The sequence below is a fragment of the Schistocerca gregaria genome, chromosome 2 (genome assembly GCF_023897955.1).
Source record: "Schistocerca gregaria isolate iqSchGreg1 chromosome 2, iqSchGreg1.2, whole genome shotgun sequence".
Classification (NCBI taxonomy): domain Eukaryota; kingdom Metazoa; phylum Arthropoda; class Insecta; order Orthoptera; family Acrididae; genus Schistocerca; species Schistocerca gregaria.
This window is the reverse complement of record NC_064921.1, coordinates 538,314,012-538,336,979: the sequence shown is the minus strand read 5'-3', so window position 1 is coordinate 538,336,979 and position 22,968 is coordinate 538,314,012. Positions and strand designations below refer to the sequence as shown.

The 22,968-nt window shown below is 43.3% G+C and overlaps 1 protein-coding gene across 2 annotated transcripts in view; it reads right to left on the bottom strand.

The window, feature by feature from the left end:
* Positions 1–22,968, bottom strand: part of LOC126331017 (forkhead box protein K2) — a 96,577-nt gene that overhangs the window by 61,562 nt on the left and 12,047 nt on the right. For both annotated transcript variants that reach the window (XR_007563251.1, XM_049996437.1), the window contains exons 3-5: positions 7,636–7,800; positions 6,742–6,922; positions 4,070–4,216 (exon numbers count right to left, since the gene is read on the bottom strand). Coding sequence is in view for 1 of the 2 variants with exons in the window: in XM_049996437.1 (XP_049852394.1) it covers positions 4,070–4,216; positions 6,742–6,922; positions 7,636–7,800 (493 nt within the window). In the remaining variant the exon portion in view is untranslated. The remainder of the gene's footprint in view (positions 1–4,069; positions 4,217–6,741; positions 6,923–7,635; positions 7,801–22,968) is intronic.

Below are 22,968 nucleotides of genomic sequence, written 5' to 3'. Positions count from 1 at the left end.
CCACTAAAATTCCAAACACGCATTTTGTTTACGAAAAGGACCACAATAATATCTTAACAAATAAAATTATATACACAGAGGTATAGGTATCACAGACCTCAAAAGATTTCAGTTGTTGATTATTACAAGGGCTATTCAGAAAATAGGGAACACTTCGGCACTAAAAAAAATTAGTACAAGAAACACATTTTATTATATACATCTGAAGCGGCGACTGACACACTAATTTTCCACATAGTACCAAACACTCTGAGGCAGTTATCATAGCAGCGGGCAAGCTTTGAAAGACCTTCGTCGTAAAATTCGGCCGACTGAGACTTCAGCCAGTGAGTCACGCCCACTTAAAAACAAGTTCCATGTCATCAACAAAGCTCTGTGTTGCAAGCCAGTTCTTCACCTTGGGAAACAAGTCGAAGTCGCTTAGTGCAAGATCGAGGCTCTAGGGCGGATGAGGGAAAATTTCCCATGTGAATGAATTAAAGAGTTCTTTAGTGCGGTTTGCTGTGTGAGGTCGAGCATTGTCGTGCAAAAACAAGATTTTGGATGTCAGCTTTCCTCGGCATTTGTTTTGAACTGATCTTCTAAGACTGCAAAGTTTGACAGTACCGGGCAGAATTTATGGTTTTTATGTGCCCCCATTCCACGGACTGTAATTTTGTCTCGCAACTGACGTGTTTCATCCAAGTCTCGTCACCGGTTACAATTCAATCCAGTATGAATCATAATGTTTGTGGTAGCCCTCGAGAAATGTCAACAAAATTTGTGGCAGCCTAACTTTTGAGTGACAATTTCAAACAAAAAAGTCCATGAAACTTGTGGAAAAGGAAGGCAAGAGCTTCGTTATAGTGAAGCAACTGTTTTCAAAAATCATTTCATCAACTTTAATGACAGGATGATCAGTCACAATGCTCGGGCATCCACTCTTCTCTTCACCATGAACATTGGTTCAGCCATTTTTAAAACAAATGAACCATTTTCAGACGGAACATTCGCTCATTATGTTGATTCTGCACACTTTGCACAGTTCACTATAAATTTCTATAGATTTTAGGTCTTTTTACCAACAAAAACTGTATCACTGATTGCACCTCACAACTGGCAGGATTTTCTATTGCAGCATATGTTTCAAATTTGAATATCGAAAAAACCAGACACGCAGAGACGTTCCCACTATCACAGATGGATGCTGACTGAGCTGCCGAGCATGCACATACACAATTGGCATACACCTACTGGCATCAGACAGAAACGTTCCTTACTTGCTGAATAGCCCTCATAACTGCAGGGTACTGATTTAATTTTGTTGCCGGTGGTTTGTAGAAAGGGAGGTGGCACCCAGCGGAATCTGAGGGGTGTTCCATACAGTTCAAGTCAGTTGAACTTGGTGTTGAAGACATCAACATGAGTTCACTATCACACTTCTCAAATTACTGTAACACAATTCTGGCCTTGTAATACGGTGAGTCTTCCAATTGGAAGATGTCATCACAACCGGGAAAAAGACATGAAGCATCAAGGGATGCAGGTGGTCTGCATAACATTCATGTAGTTCACAGCTGTCAAGGTGTCTTTGATTATTACGCCAAGTCACACAGAAGCATAAGGTGTATGTCCTCCGTAGCACAATACTGCACTTTCCAGCTTGCGTCCGGTGACATAAAAGTTATATGTTATGTTCACTCAAGAATATGGTGTATCCACGCTGAGTAGAACAACACCACTTTTAGTGGAAAACTAAGAGACTATTTCCCCAAATATGATAACATTAATGAAGATATACTATTACTAGTAACTTTATTTACAATGTAGTTTTCAGTATTTCAGTATTCAATTTGGATTAAACAATCTTTAACGTTTCTCAGCCAAGAACTCTCTTTATACCAACTGAACTGGTAAAAATATAACTGCAAGCTCTATTTGGCCTATTCAATGATTAAAATGCTTCAAAATCAGCTCAAAGGTTGACCCATAACACTTTTCACTGAGCACAACTAATGACATTTGTACGACACAATAAAGCAGAAAAAATGTCAACTATAACATCTAGATTGCACTGTGAAGTTTATTAAGGATATGAAATATCTTGAGACACACAGAGCCCTATTATGCCTACATCTCTGACATCTAAAAATGAACCACTTCTGAATACTTGCCTGTTTGTGAAAGCAGAGATTTTCCAGTATGAGTCAGAGTAAATTGATCACAGACAGTCGTAGCAGGCTGGGTATGACAGCTTTGCAGACCTACCTCAATCAGTAACATACTGTGATTTTGTAAATGTTTCTCTGGCAATGCCTCATTGTTGTCTCAACTCTGTAGATGTCTGCTGTTTTCATCTGCAGCCATTAGCACTCCACAGCTGACTGATGGCAACAGCGCTGCAAGCTGTCGGGGATCTAGTTACACCATCTCGACTATAGTTTTGTGCGAGAACAACGTGTAGATGTCTCACTATGTGTCTGTTGACAAGTGTTGCCCTTTTTTTGTCAGTACAAAGAAATGCTTTCATAGAAGCAGTAGCAAACATAAAAGTAGTTGTTGCAACTGACTGAGCCATTATGCACTTCGTTGACATGAAATTTTGCATATACTCATTAGATTTTGATGTTTTCTGTAATTCTGTCACAAATAAGTAATGTTTGCTGAGCGAGTAAGAAATTTTTAAAACTCTGGAGAAAGAATAGAATTTTTCTGAATTGGAGGGAGAAATATCCGAGTGGGAACAGTCTCGAAAAATAGGTGAAGGGTTTTTCCTGAACGGCATAACAATGGCTCAATGAACTGCTCCTAGTGCAACTTTCAGCAACAGACTTGTAGGATAACATTTTTCTGATAAAATTCCTGCAACTGAGTTGAAACAGTAAAGAATGTCATTTTGGAAAATTTGTTTTGAAAACTAAAGTCTATTGGCAAAGCAAGCTCAAAATAATCAAGCCTGGTGTTGCCCTGATTGCAACATGTTTCTCTAGGTTTCAGGTTTTTCCATACAAAAGCCACTTACACGAGAAATCACACAAGAACTCATTCTGCATGACTTATTTTTTTAATGGTAGGAGTTCTTTCTGGCATCATCATTGTAAAATTTGTTATGTATTACTTAACTAAAATAAAGATGAAAAATCATTTTTTTAATTTGTACTGCCCTTTAAGATATCTCAGACAAAGATGTGCCAACAACATTTCAAATAATGGCATAAATAGCTGCTTTTCTGTGATTGAAATTTTTCTAAATATCTGGACTTCAAAGTGTTAAAGACCCAAACACTACAACCTGGTTGCTTGTCAGACTTTATGCAGTAGATGAGACCATGGATTTGCAAATTATAACTGGAAAACCTAATGGAACATGGTTCTTAACAGATATTTATTTTTTTATGACCTACAATATGCAATAAAGTATTCATAGGTCACAACACCATGACTGCCCTTTCACAGGACATCTGAGGTGTGAAATGCATTTGATGATGATATAAATGTCTCTCTTGGCAGTAGCTCTGCCAACTGAGTGAAGCCCACCGTCATCAAAACAAACTCTCCCGCCAGAAAAGTAAACAAGTGACCTTGAGGCATAACATGCACACAGTTGTATTCAAACACTGGCTAGGCAGTCTACCTGCACAAGTGCTAGTGCTTCCAACCAGTAAGCCAGCCCCTGCATGTCATGGATATTGAGTGCGTTTTACCCCAGGTTTTGAGAATTGAGGAAGAACAGTAATGATACCAATATTCCTTGTGTTGTACAGAGTGTCCATGATTATTTCTTTGACCTTAAATATACACCTGTACTTAACAAGATATTGTGCTTTTTACCACAATCCAACAGCATACTTGAAGCAATTTCTACGGCATAAATTTGTACTTTTTAGATTACTTTGCAGAATAAAAGTAAAGCAATAAAAGAAAACAAAAGTAGTACTATTACAATAGAAAAGTGTTGCAATGAATACTAATATCACTGGAGGCACACTGTATAAACACAAACACACATACACACACACATACAAAATAATAATAATAATCTGAGATTTTATGATATAAGCGAGCATTAAGACATGATGAAAATACTCACTTGCCAACCCTTGTCAGCTGTGCGATAATAAGGATAGTTTTTGGTAATATACGAATATATACCACTAAGTGTTAGTTGCTTGTCTGGTGCTGAAGCAATGGCTTGTACAATTAGCTGGGCATATGAATATGGTGGTTTTGTATCGTCCTGGAAAACAAAACAAAAGACTGTAAATTACACTCTGGTCACATTTACTATGTAACACATAATCTACAAAATGAAACAACAAAACTGCAAAGATGTTTCACTTTATCAAATAAATGTTATAGTTTTATTAAAACAAAAGTAACACTTAAGTCACTGGAAGAACTCGCACAGTGTAAGCTATTTATAATGATACATAGTGAAACGAATTTTACATTTAAAAGTAATAAATACGATATGTGACTACTTAAAATACGGGTACATGAAATAGGATATTACTGTTATACATACACTATAGCTAAAGTTATCTATTTGCACTTTAGTATTAAATTAAGATATTTATTGGAAAATATCCGCTTCTGGGCAGCAAGAAGGCAAGCCAATTTTTTTAATTTATTTTTTTAAAATTAGTTATACCAAACAAAGTATGAGCTGCTTCCACTCAGCAGCTATGAAGTTTAAAGTATCCATTGTACAGCAAACATTTAGCTATGCTTTCATGAGAAATCATTTTCTAGCTTAATATCAACAAATGTATTCCTGCCTTCACGAATGAGTAACGAAAAGGACATTCTTTATTGAAAGTTATGTACAGGTTTGCTTTCTTTAAAGTACATACTTCTACTTCTACCGTTACAACACTGAAAATAGTTTACTTGGAACTATAATGTTACACATACCAGTGACCTGCTGAATAGCAGATAAAAATTACATATGTTTGTGTGTATCATGGATGAAACTGAGAGTTGGAAAAATCACTTTTAATTATGATCGAATTAAAAAAAACTACATATGGCCTTCTATTGAAAATATTCTGTGTGAGCTGTCCGAGATAAACTCATGAACCACCTTAACAGTTTCAATGCACTGTCTAATAATAAAAATAATAATAATAATATCAATAATAATAATAATAACAATAACCTTGAGTATACATACATGTACCATATAAGAACCTATGCCTTGCTGAACCCAGTCTGCAGGTATACTACAAGATGTCATAGCATTTGGAGGAACATTTTAAAATGGTTCACAGCTTGCTGCACTCAAGGTGCTATACAAGCATCTAGCAGAAGAAAACTGCTGACAATTTCTTTTGGCGTAAAGGCCTCTTTACTATCATATTTAGTTACATGACTCTACAAAAAATGTTCAATTTAGAGCTCCTGGATTGATCACCAGATCTTTACAGCTCCTTGATTGATTACCAGATCACATTATGTAAATACATATTCACATGGTATATAAACTTATAAAAAGGGACTTAAGATTCTGAATAAGTAAATCCTGGAGTTCACACTTGCTGTCATTAGATATAGAGGAAAGCAACAGTTTCCAACAAGATGTCACACTTTGGTTCCTGGTAGGGGGGGTTTGGACACGTTACTGTCATCCATCTAAAACAAACTCTGTTGCGCATATGCGGCTTTCGAACGAGGTCTCTACAGGAAGAATGCCAGTGTGGATTACTTTCCAGCAACAACTACCCGACAGTGATGAGCTGCTGTCTCGAAGAAATATTGTGAGAGTTATGCAACATTACCCAGTGGCAGATCCAAAATACATATAACATTTAGTTATCCTTTTAATTGTTTACAGCTCTCTTCTCTACCATTTGTTTATGGAATTTTAACTTCGCCCAAATTTTGCTTTTAAACCCTTCAGACCAATATAAGTACTCATTTGATAATAAATAACACTTAGAGGAGCTTAAGATATAGCAACTGTAATGCAACATTCACTTAACCAAGTGTCAAGGGATGCTGATCACAAAAATGAGCTGAGAGACATTAGCATGGCGTAAATCTGCAGCTAACTAAAAGAAAAACAACAAATAGCTATAAAAACTATGATATACTTCTGATTCCTTACAATAATCACTCTTCTTCCTCTGCTTCTTCTTCTTGTTCTTCTTCTTTTTCTATTGTTGTTATTTCTACCATTACTACTACTACTGCTGGCAATACTAGTAGCACCCACTTAGTCTTCTGTACCTCTAACAGAAAAATACATTCAGAAATGAATTGTTCAGAGATTTACTATTGCAGAACAGGAAATCAGATGGAATTTCTAACTTCGATCTTCTTTCCATAATGACCCATCTTCTTCCAGTCAGCTGACAAAATTCCACATATTGCTCTGAATTTCAAAGGTATAATACAGATTGCGTACTTATTTGTATTTTACTACAAAAATAAAATTTTACAACCTATACTATGGACATAGACAAGCTCCAGATAAATCTCTCACCCCTCTCTAAACATTGCTAAAGTAAACACTTCATAAGCTGGTTGTTACCTTAATTCACAGAATTTGCTAAACTAGTGTATTTTATTCACTTACTTCCTCAACAGACACTTGAAACACTTAATTTATGTCAAAGTTACAAGCTGAACAGACAAAGATAATGAAAAAGCTATTAAAATAGAAGATGAGGGAGAGCAGTTTAAGAATTGTTATTAGCTATGTAGATGTAATTTTGCTTCCCTTCCTGTTCAATATATCAAAAAGAATCTTAAATAATTAACCTTTGGTGGACTGCAAGGTTCGACCACAGTTGGTGGAGGACATGTAGTTGTGCCATTGTGACCACCTTGTCTGTACACTTTGTGGCCATTGCCCATGGTGTCCACACCAGAACTGTGTTGATTTTCTGGGCTTGATGTCAAGGTTGCAAGGCCACTATGACTAGAGGAACCATTGTCTGGCCTGAAAGAAAGATTATGAATTATCATACTATGAAGAATAGCTATAACCAAAGTTAGTAATGGGTCCATCATTTATATGTTTCAACTGATGTGTCTTTATTCCCAGAGGATACTGAAGATAATGGGAACCCCTGCCTGTATTTACCAATTAAAGTTGACCACAAAACGTCTACACTAATAAGATACAAATCAATGTCACTGAAGGAAGTACAAAAAACAGTTTCATAAAAAAATCTCAATACAATCAAGATTCTATTCTACAAAGTCCTTATTCCTCCGTTGCAGGTTTTTTTTTTTCCCCCTGAAATTTGTCATTTCATTCTCAGTAGGAATTCCTAAATCTTGTGGAACTATTGCCGCCTAATCACACAAAAACATTCACTGTACAACTCTCAATCCAATATTTACTATTTATTTTTACTCTAAAATCTGAACATTTCAATATTAGCAAAAATGCTTATCAGTGAGCAGAACATATCACGGTGACTCTGTAACAGATCTTTCCTATAATTACCTACCGGTCCTGGCAAATATATCATTGATAAGAAAAAAAGAAGACATACAAAATGCATTATTCATGGGCCATTGTCTGCACATCGTTGACATTTGGAGTCAGGACTTCATCTATCTTTGGTTCCTTGTATTTCATTACAATAATATGTTATCATCAGTATGCCCTAAATAAAGTATGTAATTGTGCTTCTGCATTATTACCTATCATCACAGCTTGATGTAGCGACAGTGACCGTATTAACAACAGAATGTGGGCCACTACTAGCAACAGCTGCTGCTGCATACGCTGCCACCATCTGAAGATCTGCACTAATATTGCGTTTTCCATGGCTTCCTCGGGGACTAGCTGGGCACGAGTTGGCAGCACTAAAATAAAAATATTAACCATTATGCATTACTTGCACAATTTACAAGGACAATCGCACTAACAATAAGCTAATGTTTTCTAATTATTTCGATAGTTATTTTTGTGTGTGTGTGGGGGGGGGGGGGGGGGGGGGAGACGTAGCTGCAAGGTCGTCTGTCCCTTGTTCCCAGTAGAACAATTACCCAAGGGAAAGAAGAATGCTAAAATGACGTAAGGCACAATAACAGGAGAAAGGAAGAACCAGAAGAATAACAAACACTACAATGGACAAAACAGGACAAGAAAACAACCGAGAGATGCAAGAAACTGGGAAGAGACTAAAAACAAGAAAGCAAATTACCGTGGCTGGCTGACCAAGAGAATAAAAAAGGAGAAGCCAGCCAGTCTACAAAACATTAAAACCTCCACCCTAGGGTGGACACAGAGGGACAAAGGACATGCACTAAAACTCAGATCAAATGATAAAACCCACCCTCACGAATAAAACATAAATCTAAAGCTGCTGTTGAGGCATTGTCACCCAGCACTGAAAGTAGGGTGCTGGGAAAGTTAAAAGTTAGCCGCAGAGTGGCTAAAAGTGGGCAGTCCAGCAAGAGGTGGACAACTATCATTTGGGAGCCACAGCTACACTGTGGTGGGTCCTCACGACAGAAGAGGTAACCATGTGTGAGCCACGTATGGCCAATAGATCCCCTGCGAGAAGTCCGCAGGGAAGGCTTCCACAAATTCAGTGTCACCTTAATGACACCCAGTTTGTTGTGCATATTGTTATGCCACTCTGTCTCCCAAATGCGAAAAACCTTGTGGCGTAAGACAGAATGCAGGTCAGTTTCAGAGATGCCCATCTACAGGAGCGGTTTCTGCCTAGCCTGTTTGGCCAGCCTGTCAGCAAGCTCATTACCTGGGATTCCGACGTGTCCCGCGGTCCACACAAACAACACAGAACGACTGGACCATTCCAGGGCAGAGATGGACTCCTGCATGTTCGCTAGCAAAGGATGGTGAGGTTAGCACTGGTCGAAAGCTTGTAAGCTGCTCAAGGAGTCAGAACAGAGAAGAAACGACTCACCAGAACAGGAATGGATGTACTGAAGAGCGTGAGATATGGCCACCAGCTTTGCAGTGAATACACTGCGGCCAACGGGCCACGAATGCTGTTCAATATGGCATCTGTGGACATAGGCGAAGTCAACATTACCAGCAGTCATCAGTGTAAACAACTTCAGAGCCCCGGAACATGTCAAGAATTGAGAGGAAGTGACAGCGGAGAGCGGCGGGGTTAACGGAGTCCTGAAGGTCATGCAAAAGGTCCAGATGAAGCTTCAACCGAGGTGTACACCATGGAGGTGTACGTGAATGGACCTCAAGTAGAGGTGGTAAAAGGAAGGACTCCAGTTCGGAGAGAAGGGATCGCATGCGAATCGCAATCGTGAGTGCTGACCTGGGCCACCAATGCAGGAGAGGAACAGAGGCAGGTGGAAAAAGGAGACAGTAATTCGGATGCTCAGGAGAACTACAAACGTGTGCAACATAACTGGCAAGCAGTTGTGCACATTGGATCTGAAATGAAGGGACTCTGGCCTCCACCAGGACACGGGTCACCGCACTCATTCTAAAAGTTCCTGTCTCTAGGAGAATGCCACAGTGGTGGACTGGGTTGAGTAAACGCAACACTGAGTGCGAACCATAAACCAGATTCCCATAGTCTAGGCGGGATTGAACAAGGGCCCTGTAGAGCTGCAGCAGCATACAGTGATCTGCACCCCAGTTGGTGTCGCTCAGGCAGCGGAGAGCATTGAGGTACTGCCAACCATGCCTACTTAAGCTGACGAATATGAGGTAACCAAGTCAATCGAGCATCGAAAACCAGTCATAAGAACCGATACATCTCCATTACAGTAAGTGGATCATCATTAAGATAAAGTTCAGGTTACGGATGAACAGTACAACGCCGACAGACGACACACGATATTGCGGCTGAAAACTGGAAACTGTGGGCTAGAGCCCGTGACTGCGCCTCGTGAATGGCTCCCTGTAGGATACACTCAGCAACACCAGTAGTGGAGGAGCAATACGAAGTGCAGAAGTCATCCACATACAGAGAAGGGGAGACCGACGTCCCTACAGCTGCTGCTAGGCCGTTAATGACCACTAAAAATAGAGATACACTCAATACGGAGCCCTGCAGAACGCCATTCTCCTTAATATAGGGGGAACTACAGGAGGCACCGACTTGGACAGAGCGACAGAAAGGTTTGGATCAAAATTGGGAGTGAACCCCGGACACCCCACTCATATGCTGTGGCAAACGATATGATGTCGCCAGGTTGATTCATTTGCTTTACTTAAGTCAAGAAAGACGGCAACCAGGTGTTGGCATTTGGAAAAGGCTGTTCGGAGGGACAAGATTATCAGTGCTAGAGCGACCCTGGTGGAAGACACTCTGACCTGAAGCGAGTAGGCCGCATGACTCCAGGTGGTGGATAAAATCGCCGCAATTCCAATGGAGGATGATGTGATCGTGAGACTGGGAAGGCGTGAAACACTCAATGAGGCAGTCTACACCTCAGAGTCACCTGCTGCCACGGGCTTATTTCCTCAACAGGCTATATCCATTGCGTCTGCGGGCCTGACGAGATCTAGGTCCACAGCGGATGCTAGAATCTTCACCTCATCCTCAGACACAAGAGCTTGTAGGCAGCGGTGGTGTGGGTGCCACTGCAAATTCCTTGGTCTTGGGGATCTTCCTTCTGGATTTCTCTTACTGATCCTTGGGTTTCTCTGGCTGGGAGGGTTTCACTGATTCAGTCTCCGGGACTGAAGATGATGGTGAAGCCCTACGAACAGTTGCTTTTGGGCTCTTTAACCACTGGCGGGTTTCACCTTTCCCTCTAGCAGAAACCTGGGAAGGGAGTGACCCAAGGGACTGGAACTGGAACCTGCAGACTGATGGGGCTACACCTGTTCTCATAGCGGCGGCATAAGAGGAGATCGTAGCCACAGGATGAAGGTGCTCAAATTTCCTCTTGGCCTCAGTGTAGGTCAGTCACTCCAGGGTCTTGTATTTTATGATTTTCCTTTCTCGCTGTAAAATCCTGCAGTCTGGTGAGGAAGGGAATGATGCTCTCCGCAGCTGACAGCGATGGGAGGCAGGGCACATGGAATATGGGAATGGGATGGATGTCCACTATCTCGACCTGTGATGCCGGAAGTACAGTGGGAAGACATATGGGCGAACTTCCAGCACATAAAGCACTGCATCTGGGGAGGGATATATGGCTTACTATCACAGCGGTAGACCAATACCTTGATCTTCTTGGGTAATGTGTCACCCTCGAAGGCCAAGATGAAGGCACCAGTGGGAACCTGATTATCCCTCGGACCCCAATGGACGCACCAGAAAAAATGAACTCCTCGCCGCTCTAAGTTGGTGCGCAACTCTTAGTCAGACTGCAAGAGAAGGTCCCTGTGGAATATAATACCCTGGACCACATTTAAGCTCTTATAAGTTGTGATGGTAACGGAAACATCCACCAGCTTGTCACAAGTGAGTAATGCCTGTGACTGGGCAGAGGATGTCGTTTTTATCAAGACTGACCCTGACCGCTTTTTGGACAAGCCCTCAACCTCCCCAAACTTGTCCTCTAAATGCTGTACAAAAAAACTGAGGCTTCATCGAATCAAAGGAGTCCCCGTCACCTCTCAAACATACGACGTACTGGGGTGAATAAGTTTCACTGCCATTCTTAGCCTGGCATTCCTCCCATGGTGTGGCCAGGGAGGGGTACGATTTAGGATCATACTTGCTTGCACTGTACTGAGACTTGGGACACTTAGAGACTGCTGGCGGTAGATCACCAGCAAGTGATGACGTGGTACACTTCATCACGTGTCATTGGCCCTGATGCCACCCACTTCAACCAGGGGGCCTCCCACGGGCACCACCTAGCCGCAGCAAAGACCACCTGGCAGGATGGCCATTGCCGGGAGTCCCGATGCTCCAGGGTGACAGGCATCTAATCCTTGGCGTACGTGAGGAGTTAACAATGCAGGCATCAGCAGAGCGATACCTGTGTAGTCAGGGGGCTTCAACCAACAGGGTACATGGTAGCCCCACCACAATGGACTGTCTACCATGCTGGATATGAGGTGCAAAGAATTCCATGGTCATCACTGGCACAGAACACAACACTGTATAGTGGGTGGAGAGAAACACACCCAGGAGGGTGCCCTCGCTCAAGAGATGGAGGATGAGTGGGACTGCAATGCCACAATGAGAAAGTGGGCTAAAGATCTCAATGCACGATGGACACAATGCATGATGTAAGGCACTCTTCCCCAATTGGCTCGCTCTTCGGGAAAATTTTGGCCAAAAGGTGTGAGAGTCCTTTTAGTCACCTCTTACAACAGGCAGGGACACCTCGGGCCTATTCTAACCCCCAGGCCCACAGGGGAGAGGTGGGGGTGGGTGGTGGTGATCTGAGATGAGGGGCGCTCAACATCACGGTCATCAGCACCCTGACAAAAAGTCAGCTTACCAATCTCATGGGTGGGGACGAAGGACATCCCCACACGCGGAGCAGGTTATAATGTATTAAAGTCTGCCTCCTTTCTCCACCAATTTAGGGATGAGGCCTGACAATTCACAAAATTTCACCTCTCTACACTGGAATCAGTATCTGTGAGGATGGTGGGCAGATGTCTATCAAGACTGAGGGCTGCCCTAATATCAGTATATAGGACAAATGTTGCCAAAATATGCTTAACTGAAAGTGGCATGCTACAAACTTCACAGATCGGTGGATGCTCCCGCCAGAGGAGGAAGCCATGTGTTAAAGGGCTATGTCCGATGCACAGTCTCGTAAGCAGAATCCCCTTCAAACAGTGAGGCTGACAAGCAAGTCTGCAAAGCCTTGTGTTGATTCGAGTGACCGCAGTTCGTTTTCTGTCATCTGCAATCATTCAGTCTCCCACTGACAAGTGATGCGTCTGTCAGAAAATGAGATGATGGCATGCAATAGGATGGGACTTCATTGGACAGGACCTTCCTGATATGCTTCCTCGGTGGCTTTGTCGGCCATGTTGTTTCCCTGTATCCTGATGTGGCCAGGTACCCAGTAAATGATCACCTCCCTGCCATGGTGTTAAGGAGTCATGGATGAGCTGAATCACCTGGTCTACTGGATACATTTGGTGAAGTGCTTGCAGCTTGTCAGCTACTCAGTTTTTCGGCTAAGGCATTTCAAAATATTGAATGACTGGAAGCCATTTGTTCGTAGGTATTTCACGTGTGGGATCCAAGTTGATTTCAAGTCAAATAAAAAACACAAAAAGCACACAGTTTCTTGAAAACATAAAATATTGTCTCTCACTGCGAACACTGGTTGAATAAAACATCGACAAGCGTGGTTAAAATTGACACATGTAATCTCCTCGGGTGAGGAGCAAAAACCAATTGTCCTGGCCCAGGTTTCCAGCCTCCTAATGGTCAGTTGTAGGTATCTCGACATTGTTATAATGTAAGAGGAAGAGTAAAATATTTGCAAAGTCATCCACAAACAAAGAGCATTTGACAGGGCTCCTGACTGCAGAGGAAATGCCACTGATAGCGATGGCGAACAATGTGACAATGAGGACCCTACCTTGGGGGACCCCATTCTCTTGAACATAGCAGTCAGACATTGCATTGCCAACACGGTATCAAAAATGCCGGCCGATCCTCGAGACAGGATTGGATAAGAAGTGGCAGGCATCCACGTAGTCCCAATTCATGAAGTTGACAAAGAATGCTGTACCTCTAAGTAGAGTCATATGCTTTTCCGGGGTCAAAAAACACACAAAGCAAATGGTTTTGACACAAGGAGGATTACTGTAATGCCGTATCCAGTAGAATTAAGTTGTCAAGGGTGGAATGGTAGCACCTGAAACCACATTGGGAGCAGCTCAGGTGCCCTCGGGATTCAAGCAGCCAGACGAGGCGGCAGTTGACCATTCATTCAAGAGTCTTACCCACACAACTGCTGAGGGCTACACTCCAGTAACTGTTAAAGGATGCTACAGTCCTTGCCTGGTTTCTAGAATAGAATTAATATTGCCTCCTTCCAAGTTGTGGGGTACTGCTCATCAAAGCAGACCTGACTGAAACAAAAGAGGAGCCGTCCCTTCGTTTCAGGGCACAAATGATGAAGTGTGGAATAACTGATCTCAGAGCAGTGTCTCTGGCTGGAGACAAAGCTGATTCCAGTTCCCACATGGAGAACAGAAGGTTTGTAGACTTCCTCGTTATGGGAGAAGAAACTGAGGTCCTCATCTCTGCACTTCTATGGAACACCTGAAAAGCAGGAGCTCATCTGGAAGACATAGTGACAGTAAAAAAGTGTTCTGCTAAAACCCGAGCTATGCCTTCTGGCGTGTCCACCAAGACACCATTACTTGACAAGGCCGTAAAGGGACATGTACTTCCCTTGCCTGAAATCCATCTTACTGAGTCCCAAACTCATGCAGTGGAAATGGACCGATTAATGGAAGTCATGAATTCTCTCCAGGAATCCCTCTTTCAATCTTTTATCACTCGCTCATGTGTACTCTCGCAGATCTGAAGGCATGAAGGTTTTCTGTAGTTGGACGGTGCTTAAAGTTTCGCAGAGCTGTTTGTCTAGCTCCGATTGCCAACTGACAGATTCCACCAAGGCACAGGCTGTCGTCTGAGGTGGTTACTAGACCATGGGATGGACTCTACGGTAACCCTTTGGATCTCACAAGTTATATGGGCACAATCATTTTTTTCAAAAATAGCCTGTCAACTACACTGCAATCAATTTGCCCTTTGTATCATCCATCTGCGTTGTCTCCTGTCAGTCACCATCGTAGTCGGCAGACGGATCCACACTGGGAAGTGGTCACTAGAATGTAGATCTGTAGCCACTTCCCACTGAACTGAGTCTGCATTAGCTGGGGAACAAAAACAAAGGTCAATGGCTGAAAAAGCCCCTGTAGTTGTGGAAAAGTGTGCCATCTGACCCGCACTCGGAAGGCAGATATTCTCAGAATGGACGAGTGACTCGATCATCCAACCCCCAGAGTAAGTGGCAGACAAGCCCCACAGCACACTGTGTGCACTGATGTACCTACTAGGAGGAATGGGCATGGGAGTGGCCGGAAGAGTTCTGTCAATGCATCTGCATTGAAAGCATCATTAGGTGGAAGATACAAAGAACACACTGTGATATTAAACGGTGCTAGGACTTTCACGGCAATTGCTTGTATGGTCATGGTAAGAGGGACAGGAGATGAGTGGCCTCTGTCATCAATGGAAACAGCCACTCCACCTTTAGCCCTGTCTTCAGTAATATCATCCTTCCTGTATGGGTGGTGACCCCGTAATGCAGGTGTGTCAGTGACTTTAAGATGTGTTTCTTGTACAGAGATGCAGAACTGTTTCTCCTGGACCAGGAGCAATAATTCTCCTAAATGTGAGCAATATCCTCTTAAATTCCATTGCAACACAGGAGTCCCTGTGGAAGCCATCGTTTAGCAAAGATTGTTCGCGTTTCCTCCCTCCAGAGGTGGTGACTTACTGGGGAGGTCGGAAATGTTAGCTGGTCCCCAGCATTCTGCTTCCTCTGACTTGAAGTCCATATTCTCAAGAGCATAGTCCCAATCAGGGATAGAGAGAGTACTTGCCGATCCGAAGGTTTAACTATCACTTTCTTGGTCTTGGAACTACTTTTCAAAGGATGTTTTTCTTTACTTTTTGGAGGAGGTGGTTGCATGGGTTGCAAGGTCGGCTTAGTTGGATTCTGATGGTGGGCAGTGATATGTGGCTTAGGTAGTAAGACCATTGCTGACAGCTTCCGAATGACTATACCGTTTAAAGCAGAGCATCCCCCCTACAGCAGGTACACCGACAAGTGCATGTGCTCGTATTTGAGTCTGTGGTCAGAGTTTGTGTGGAGGCATCACACTTGGCAATTGGCATCTTAACACAAATGCACAACAAGTAGCAAAAGCCAGAGATTGCATAGCTTTAAAAGCTTTTTTAGTTTCCCCATAGGGTATACGTCCCTAGACTTCCAACTCCCGAATTTTTCTTTCCTCGATGTAAACCCCACACTTGCTGCTCCACACTATGTGATCCTCGGAGCAGTTTACACATTTCAGAGGAAGTGCACAAGAATTGCCCAATCGTGAGCTGGTCTCCACAATTGCCCCACGCTGCCCTCCCATTACATCCCATAGCGGTATGACCAAATCTTTGACATTTGAAACATCACACTGGGTTAGGAATAAACAGCAGAAACTTAAGACGGATATAGCCTGCAAGGATATGTTAATGTAGCTCTGGAGTACTAAATGTTAGAATAATGTTGCCAATTTTTCCAATTTGTCATTGACTCTCCTCATGTAGTTCTGCACTTCCGTGACGCCCATATTTTTCCATTCTTCACGTGACTTTACGAGTCCACCTTCATTATATCGGAGGAGGTAACCACACACTTACTAAAGTTAAGGGTGCTATGCAACTCAGCCTTGACTGGGTATCATCTAAGGCCTTACAGGCCAGAAGCTTAGATATTGAATTAGCAGTTTCAACTAGAAGTGTTATATTACGAAGCAGCATGAAAGCACTATGTCTTCAGGCCACAAGTGGCCCACTGGGACCATCCGACCGCCATGTCATCCTCTTTGAGGATGCGGATAGGAGGGGCGTGTGGTCAGCACACCACTCTCCTGGTCATTATGACGGTTTTCTGTGACCGGGGCCACTACTATTCGGTCAAGTAGTTCCTCAATTGACATCACGAGGCTGAGTGCATCCTGAGAAATGGCAACAGCGCATGGTGGCTCGGAGGGTCACCCATACAAGTGCCAGCCACGCCCAACAGCACTTGACTTCAGTGATCTGACGGGAACCAGTGTATCCACTGCGGCAAGCCCGCTGCCTGCATTACAAAGTCATTTGACACTTTTTAGAGATCCAGCAATACCTTCCAATGTCCAGTGAATATAAAAAGGAAGACCTTCTCAAAGGCTCCCCCTGTTTGCTTTATTACAATGAAAGTGTTATGGCACATTAATGCCCTGTTACTATGATTCTGAGACTTCTTTTCAGGAGGACTGATCAACCGAGTCCTCTTTGATGAGACACCCATCCCTTTCAGTAGTAGTAGTTTGATGAGACCATTCCATGGGGATCCCACGAGACCCAAGGGAAACAACCATCAAACGAGGCAGAGCCCTGCATGCCTGAGCAAGCCTTATACAACTGTAGGGTGGCAGGTGCCCAAGAGGTCTGTATGAGCCTGAACAACAAGGTCATCAGTCTCTCAATCAAAGAGTGGAGCATCCAGAAGTAGAGACAGCCACCAAAAGTGTTTTCTGATCTAGTCTGAAGATTCATAACAGTTAACATAAGAAGGCTAGAAATGTAATGGACATCTTTTACAGTGAATAATAAAAGTAAGATGAAGGGAACAGAGAAGTCAGCAGATGGGCTCTGCACGTGATGTGAAACGCCCCACCCATAGCTGTCCCACACCCACTATTTAACGTTGTGTGCCACCTATAACAGGAAACATGGCGCAGCAGAAACAAGGCAAACTGAATCTAAAAGCAATTAAAACAGTGTATAAGAAGGATGAGAGAGTGGTCTGGTCAAGAAGGTAGGATCAGCGAACCCCAAGACCTAGCATACAGCAAGAGAAGCCCCTTCGCTGACCATCCTACCCCTGCTCCATAGGTAGATTAGAACTTTACAACTGAGAATAAAAACCCCTTTCATTGTAGAAACTGAGAACAAAGTCAACTATTCAATGAACTAAAATGACATAGAATGAATCCAGAAATCCATACTTAGCATGGAGGACCAAAAGGAGGTGCAGTCCACCACAATATGAGCTACTGTCTGTTGGGCTCAATAACCATAATGTGGAGGTGGCTTGTAACACAAAATAAAACTATGGGTCCTACAGCTACACAAATAATCAGCAAGCTACTGTATGATGTATAGTGGAGAGTACCCTGTACCACTACTCACCATTTTCTTTCCTGTTCCAGTCGCAAATTGAGGGAGAGAAAAACGATTATTCACATGTCTCCATACAACCCCTAATTTCTCATATCTTATCTTTGTGGTCCTTATATGAAATGTACGTTGGAGACAGCACAATTGCTCTGCAGTCTGCTTCAAATGCCGGTTCTCTAAATTTTCTAAATAGTGTTCCTCAAAAAGAATGTCTCCTTCCTCACATAGATTCTCATTTGAGTTCACGAAGCATCTCTGTAACACTTGTATGTTGTTCAGACCTACCAGTAACAAATCTAGCAGCCCATATCTGAATTGCTTTGATGTCTCCCTGTAATTCGGCGTGGTGTGGATCCCAAACACTCTAGCAGCACTCAAGAATTGGTCATACTAGTGTCCTATGTGTGGTCTCCTTTACAGGGGAACCACATGTCCCCAAAATTTTCTCACTAAACCTAACTTGACCATTCAACTTCCCTACTACAACCTGATATGACCAATGCAGAGACGACATAGGACTGTGGATTCCTTCCGGGAGAAGCAGAAGGAAGAGTGCCATGTTGCAGTAGTTTGCTCGATTGTGCGGAGTTTATTAGATGGGGCGATTCTGCACCTGGGACTGACGAAGCGACCGGGAAGAGAGTAAGAGCTCCTGTAGACAGTCAGCTAGTTCATTCCCAAGGATACCCATGACTTGGGACCCAGAGAGAGATAACTGAGCAAAGACCAATGGCAGATACCAAAGAGTGGCAAGGGCAGCATCAGTTAATAACTTGGAGACTGCTCACTGAGTCTGCACATAGTAAAACACAGTCAAGGGAGGCCCTTCTGATAAAATGGAGGACTCTGTTACTGGGTGTCAGCACTGCTGTAAACACACTACACGTTCCCAGCAGTGAGTGGTGTTCCATACCAGTAGGAGGTACAAAAGCATATCCTATCTGACACGCAGTTTTTGAGTGATCGGTGTAAAAGATGGAGGCACACTGGAACTCTAAGAACTGCACATAACAGACGCCAAAAGGACACGGGGTGATCGAGATTTTAGGTCCTTGCAAGATATCAACCCTATTCTGTGGCCTGGGCAACATTCAAGGGGGAGTGCGTGATTTACGCACGGGGAGCACAGTCCGGAGAGAGGAAACAAATATCTTGGCATTCCCGCCCAAGGGCTGATGTCAGGAGGTCACCACCACTCACATGCAAAGATGATAGAACATGTGGGAATATCCAGGAACTGTTGAATGGTGACTGCATAGCAGACCACGAGCTGGTACTGTCGAATATGACAACCAAAGATCCCCACTTTGGCAAGGAGACTGTCAACGGGACTAACCTGAAAGGTACCAGTGGCCAGATGCATGCCATGATGGTGGACTGGGTCTAACAGTGTCAAAGCTGAAGGAGCCACCAAACCATAAACCTGAGCACCATAATTCAGCCAGGATGAAACCGGGGCCATGTACACAGGTAAGAGCAGCACAACATGCACTCCAAAATGTGTGGGTGAGAAAGCAGACAGCATTACGCTTCTGCATGCATTTAGTCTTCAAATGGTGAATATGGGGCATCTATGTCAGCTTTTTATTAAAAAAGAGGCCCAAAAAACAGGACTGTGCTACAATGGCCACATGCTGGATACCTAAGTAGGGTTCTGGGTTGGCAAGGAAGGTAGTGCAATGGCAGCAACGCATGACCCTTGTTTTTGTAGGAAAGAATTGGACAGCACAGGAAAGAACCTTTGCAGAGGTCCACCGGATGGCACGTTGCTGCTGATGTTCAGCAGAAGCTGCTGAGTAGGATCTGTACCAAGTGCAAAAATCATCAACATACAATGCAAGGGTGGCCCATCAGAGGTCACTAGACCACTGATGGCAATGAGGAAGATAAAGACACTCAACACTGAGTGCTATGAGATGCTATTCTCTTAGAGTTGTGTGGAGATGAATGAAGTGATGATTTGAACCTGGGACAACCAGATGGATACAAACTGACAAATAAAAATCAGTAGGGTGCCCCAATGTGGAGGGTAAATTAAATGTGATGACTCCAAAATGTGTGGGTGAGAAAGCAGACAGCATTACGCTTCTGCATGCATTTAGTCTTCAAATTGTGAATACGAGGCAGCTATGTCAGCTTTTTATTAAAAAGCCATGTTGTGTTCCTTATGCAGGACAATAAAGACTAAACTTAGATGTTGGCATTTAGAAAGAGACTGTCGGAATGCTACTTCCAACCTAAGTAGAGTGTCAGTTGAGAATCGTCTCTTCCTAAAACCACACTGATAAGGGTACAAGCCAGGGTAATTGCCCGGTAACTGTTGAGAGACATTTGATTCTTGCTTGTCTTGAGGACTGGGACAACTACACTATCTTGCCATTGTGAGAGGAAGGCACTTTGAAGCCACATATGGTTGAACACTCTGAGGAGATGTTGCCTTTGGAAAACACTGAGATGTGGGATTACCTGATTGTGAATTTAATCAGGACCTGGGACTGAGTCATGGGATGAGGCAAGAGCCTGAAGTAATTCCCAGTCAGTGAAGGGTTCGTTATAGGAGTCAGCTTGGTGGGGAGTGAAACATAAGGGGAGGTTTTCAACTTGCCACTTCTGCAGTAGAAAGTAGCTGGACAGGTAGAAGATGCCAATGCTGTTACAAAGTGGGTTGCAAGGCGTTCTACAAGAACCAAGGAATTGGTACAAAAACCATGCTGTGCAACAAGACCTCGAACAGCTACTGGTCACTGGCCACCCACAAGACCATGGAGTTTGGCCCACACCTGAGATGAAGAGGCATACCCACAGAGGAGACATAGCACCCCAGCATCCCTTCTTATTGTTTTTGATTAGGTAGTGAGCCACAGCACAAAGTTACTCTGTGGAGAATGTCATTTGAATCGTTGCAGGGCTTGTTGGCTATCTTGAATAACTATTGCAATATCTTTGGTCCAACACAACACTGGGAGGTGAGGGCAGACCTGTACAAAGGGGAAGAGCAGTTCCAGCAGCATGGATCACAACCTTGCACAATCTCAGTCTGTCTGGCAATGTCAAGAAAATCAAAGGATCACTGGAAAGCGATCATAGTCATAAAGGTCATTGCACAGTGCCCAATGTAGTGAAGCCATAAGATTGGGGACTGAGACTGTTCGACTGATAGCTGAATAGTCACCACAGGTGGTATTGAAGTGGGACGGAGAACAGTCACTCAGTATGCACAGATCATGGTCTGTGAGAAGCTGGTCTAATTAACAGGCCCCTACCACTGCCCACAGGGGGCATAGTGTGTATAAGCCCCCAATAAGGAGAAAAGGAGGGCAAACTGTTGATTAATATGGTCAATTCAACAACAAAAAAGTGGCCTGGCTGAAGATACACCTGATAACCACGAAGTGTTGGAGAATAGTCATGAGTGAAGTGCGTTTCTCGGAGAGCAATGAAAACTGCAGAGGAAGGGAAATAATGTGTTGTAGTTCCGGCAGATGACAGTAGTACTCACTGTAATTCTACTGGATGGTCATGTGATTGGTGGCCAGGTTAGGTGTGAAGGGGTCAAGAGGACTGGTCATGCCACAGGACCACTGCCTGTCACCCCTGGGGATAGCACCACTTCCATGAACATTGGCTCAAGAGTCTGACTGTGTGGGAGGGATTTGGTGCCTCCAGTGGCACAGCAGGAGCCTTGTCTCAATTCTTATTCTTCCTCCTCTTTTTCTTCTTAACGTTTGGTAGACAAGGTTCATTCAAGGGGCTACCTGCATTGAGCACAGTGAGAATGAAGAGAGGACAGCCCTGGGACCTACAAGCCATGGCTCCTTCAGACAGTGTCTGGCATCAGATCTCTGTTCAGGGGGTTGCCAGGGACATGGATGCCGAGAGGAAGTCCTGTCAGCATAAGGTGCTAAAGAAGGAGAATGCTTCTCTGGCTGAGAGCAGGAAACGCCCCAAAGAAGGTACCATGAGAACCACACGAGACAAGAGTTATGGAGATCTGGTTTGAGGAAAGTTTAGTGGGGGAGGGGGGGGGGGGTGCCTCAGAATATGGCATCCAGTCAATAGATTTGTATTCCTGGACTGGGTCTCCTGTTCTTTCTTGACACTGGCGAATGTGGAGGGTGATGTTCCATACAGCTGACACACAAAGATGGATGTTCACAATGACAACCTTCATAGACTGATTGTTCACAGATGCCATACTTTGGGTGTGCCGTGCATTGGGATGACATATGCCTAAAGCATAAACATCAAAGCTCCTCATAGGTGATGGCACATACAGTGTCTTATCACACCTGTTCACTGTGACCTTAACTTTCTCTGGGAGGCATTCCCTTCAAAGGCTAACTGGGTGGGGATGCTCAAGATTAGGTGCAGGAAGTGGTCTGTATTTTTGATATGGGAGGCTAGGCTGCAAGCAACTGTTTGAACCAATGACACAGAGATTAGAGGAGAAAACCACAGCTGCTTGCAAGAATAAGGGCGCAGAAAATACAAAAAAAAAAAAAAAAAGGTATTGCACATTAAATTTTTATCCAAGAATTCTAATATTTTCTTCCTCTTTGATATAAATATCTACAAAGAAGATTTTTTTTTACCCAACAACTTTTTATACTAAATAAAAAGTATAGAGGGGGGGGGGGGGGGGGGGGAAGGGAGATTAAGGTTTAACATCCAATGTTCTGTACAAAATGAACCATCCCAGAATTCACTTTAATCCATTGACAGAAACTACGTAACATCTAAATCTGGACAGCCAGATGAAGATATGACCCACACTCTTCCTGATTAAGAGTCCAGTACCTTAATCACTTTGCCACCTGAACTCAGCAGCTAAGTAAAATTCCTATTGCTTTCTGCATGTAGACTGTAAGCAAAGAACTTGCACTGGTGAAAGAGATCACTGATTTTTGAACATACAGTTTTTTCAAGTCAAGAGAGGTGAGGGACACAGGTTTGCCAATGTGGTATGATCAGCTAAAGGTGAACCCTTTCCCTCTTTGAAGGCAAACCATTATCAGTAGATAACTCTTAGCAATTTTACAATTAAAAGACATTACAAGGAGCTGACAATAACGTGTTTTGCTGCCTATTTTAACGATCACTGATCTATCATTAAGAAAGGGGAGTGATGGTGTATGGGGGTATA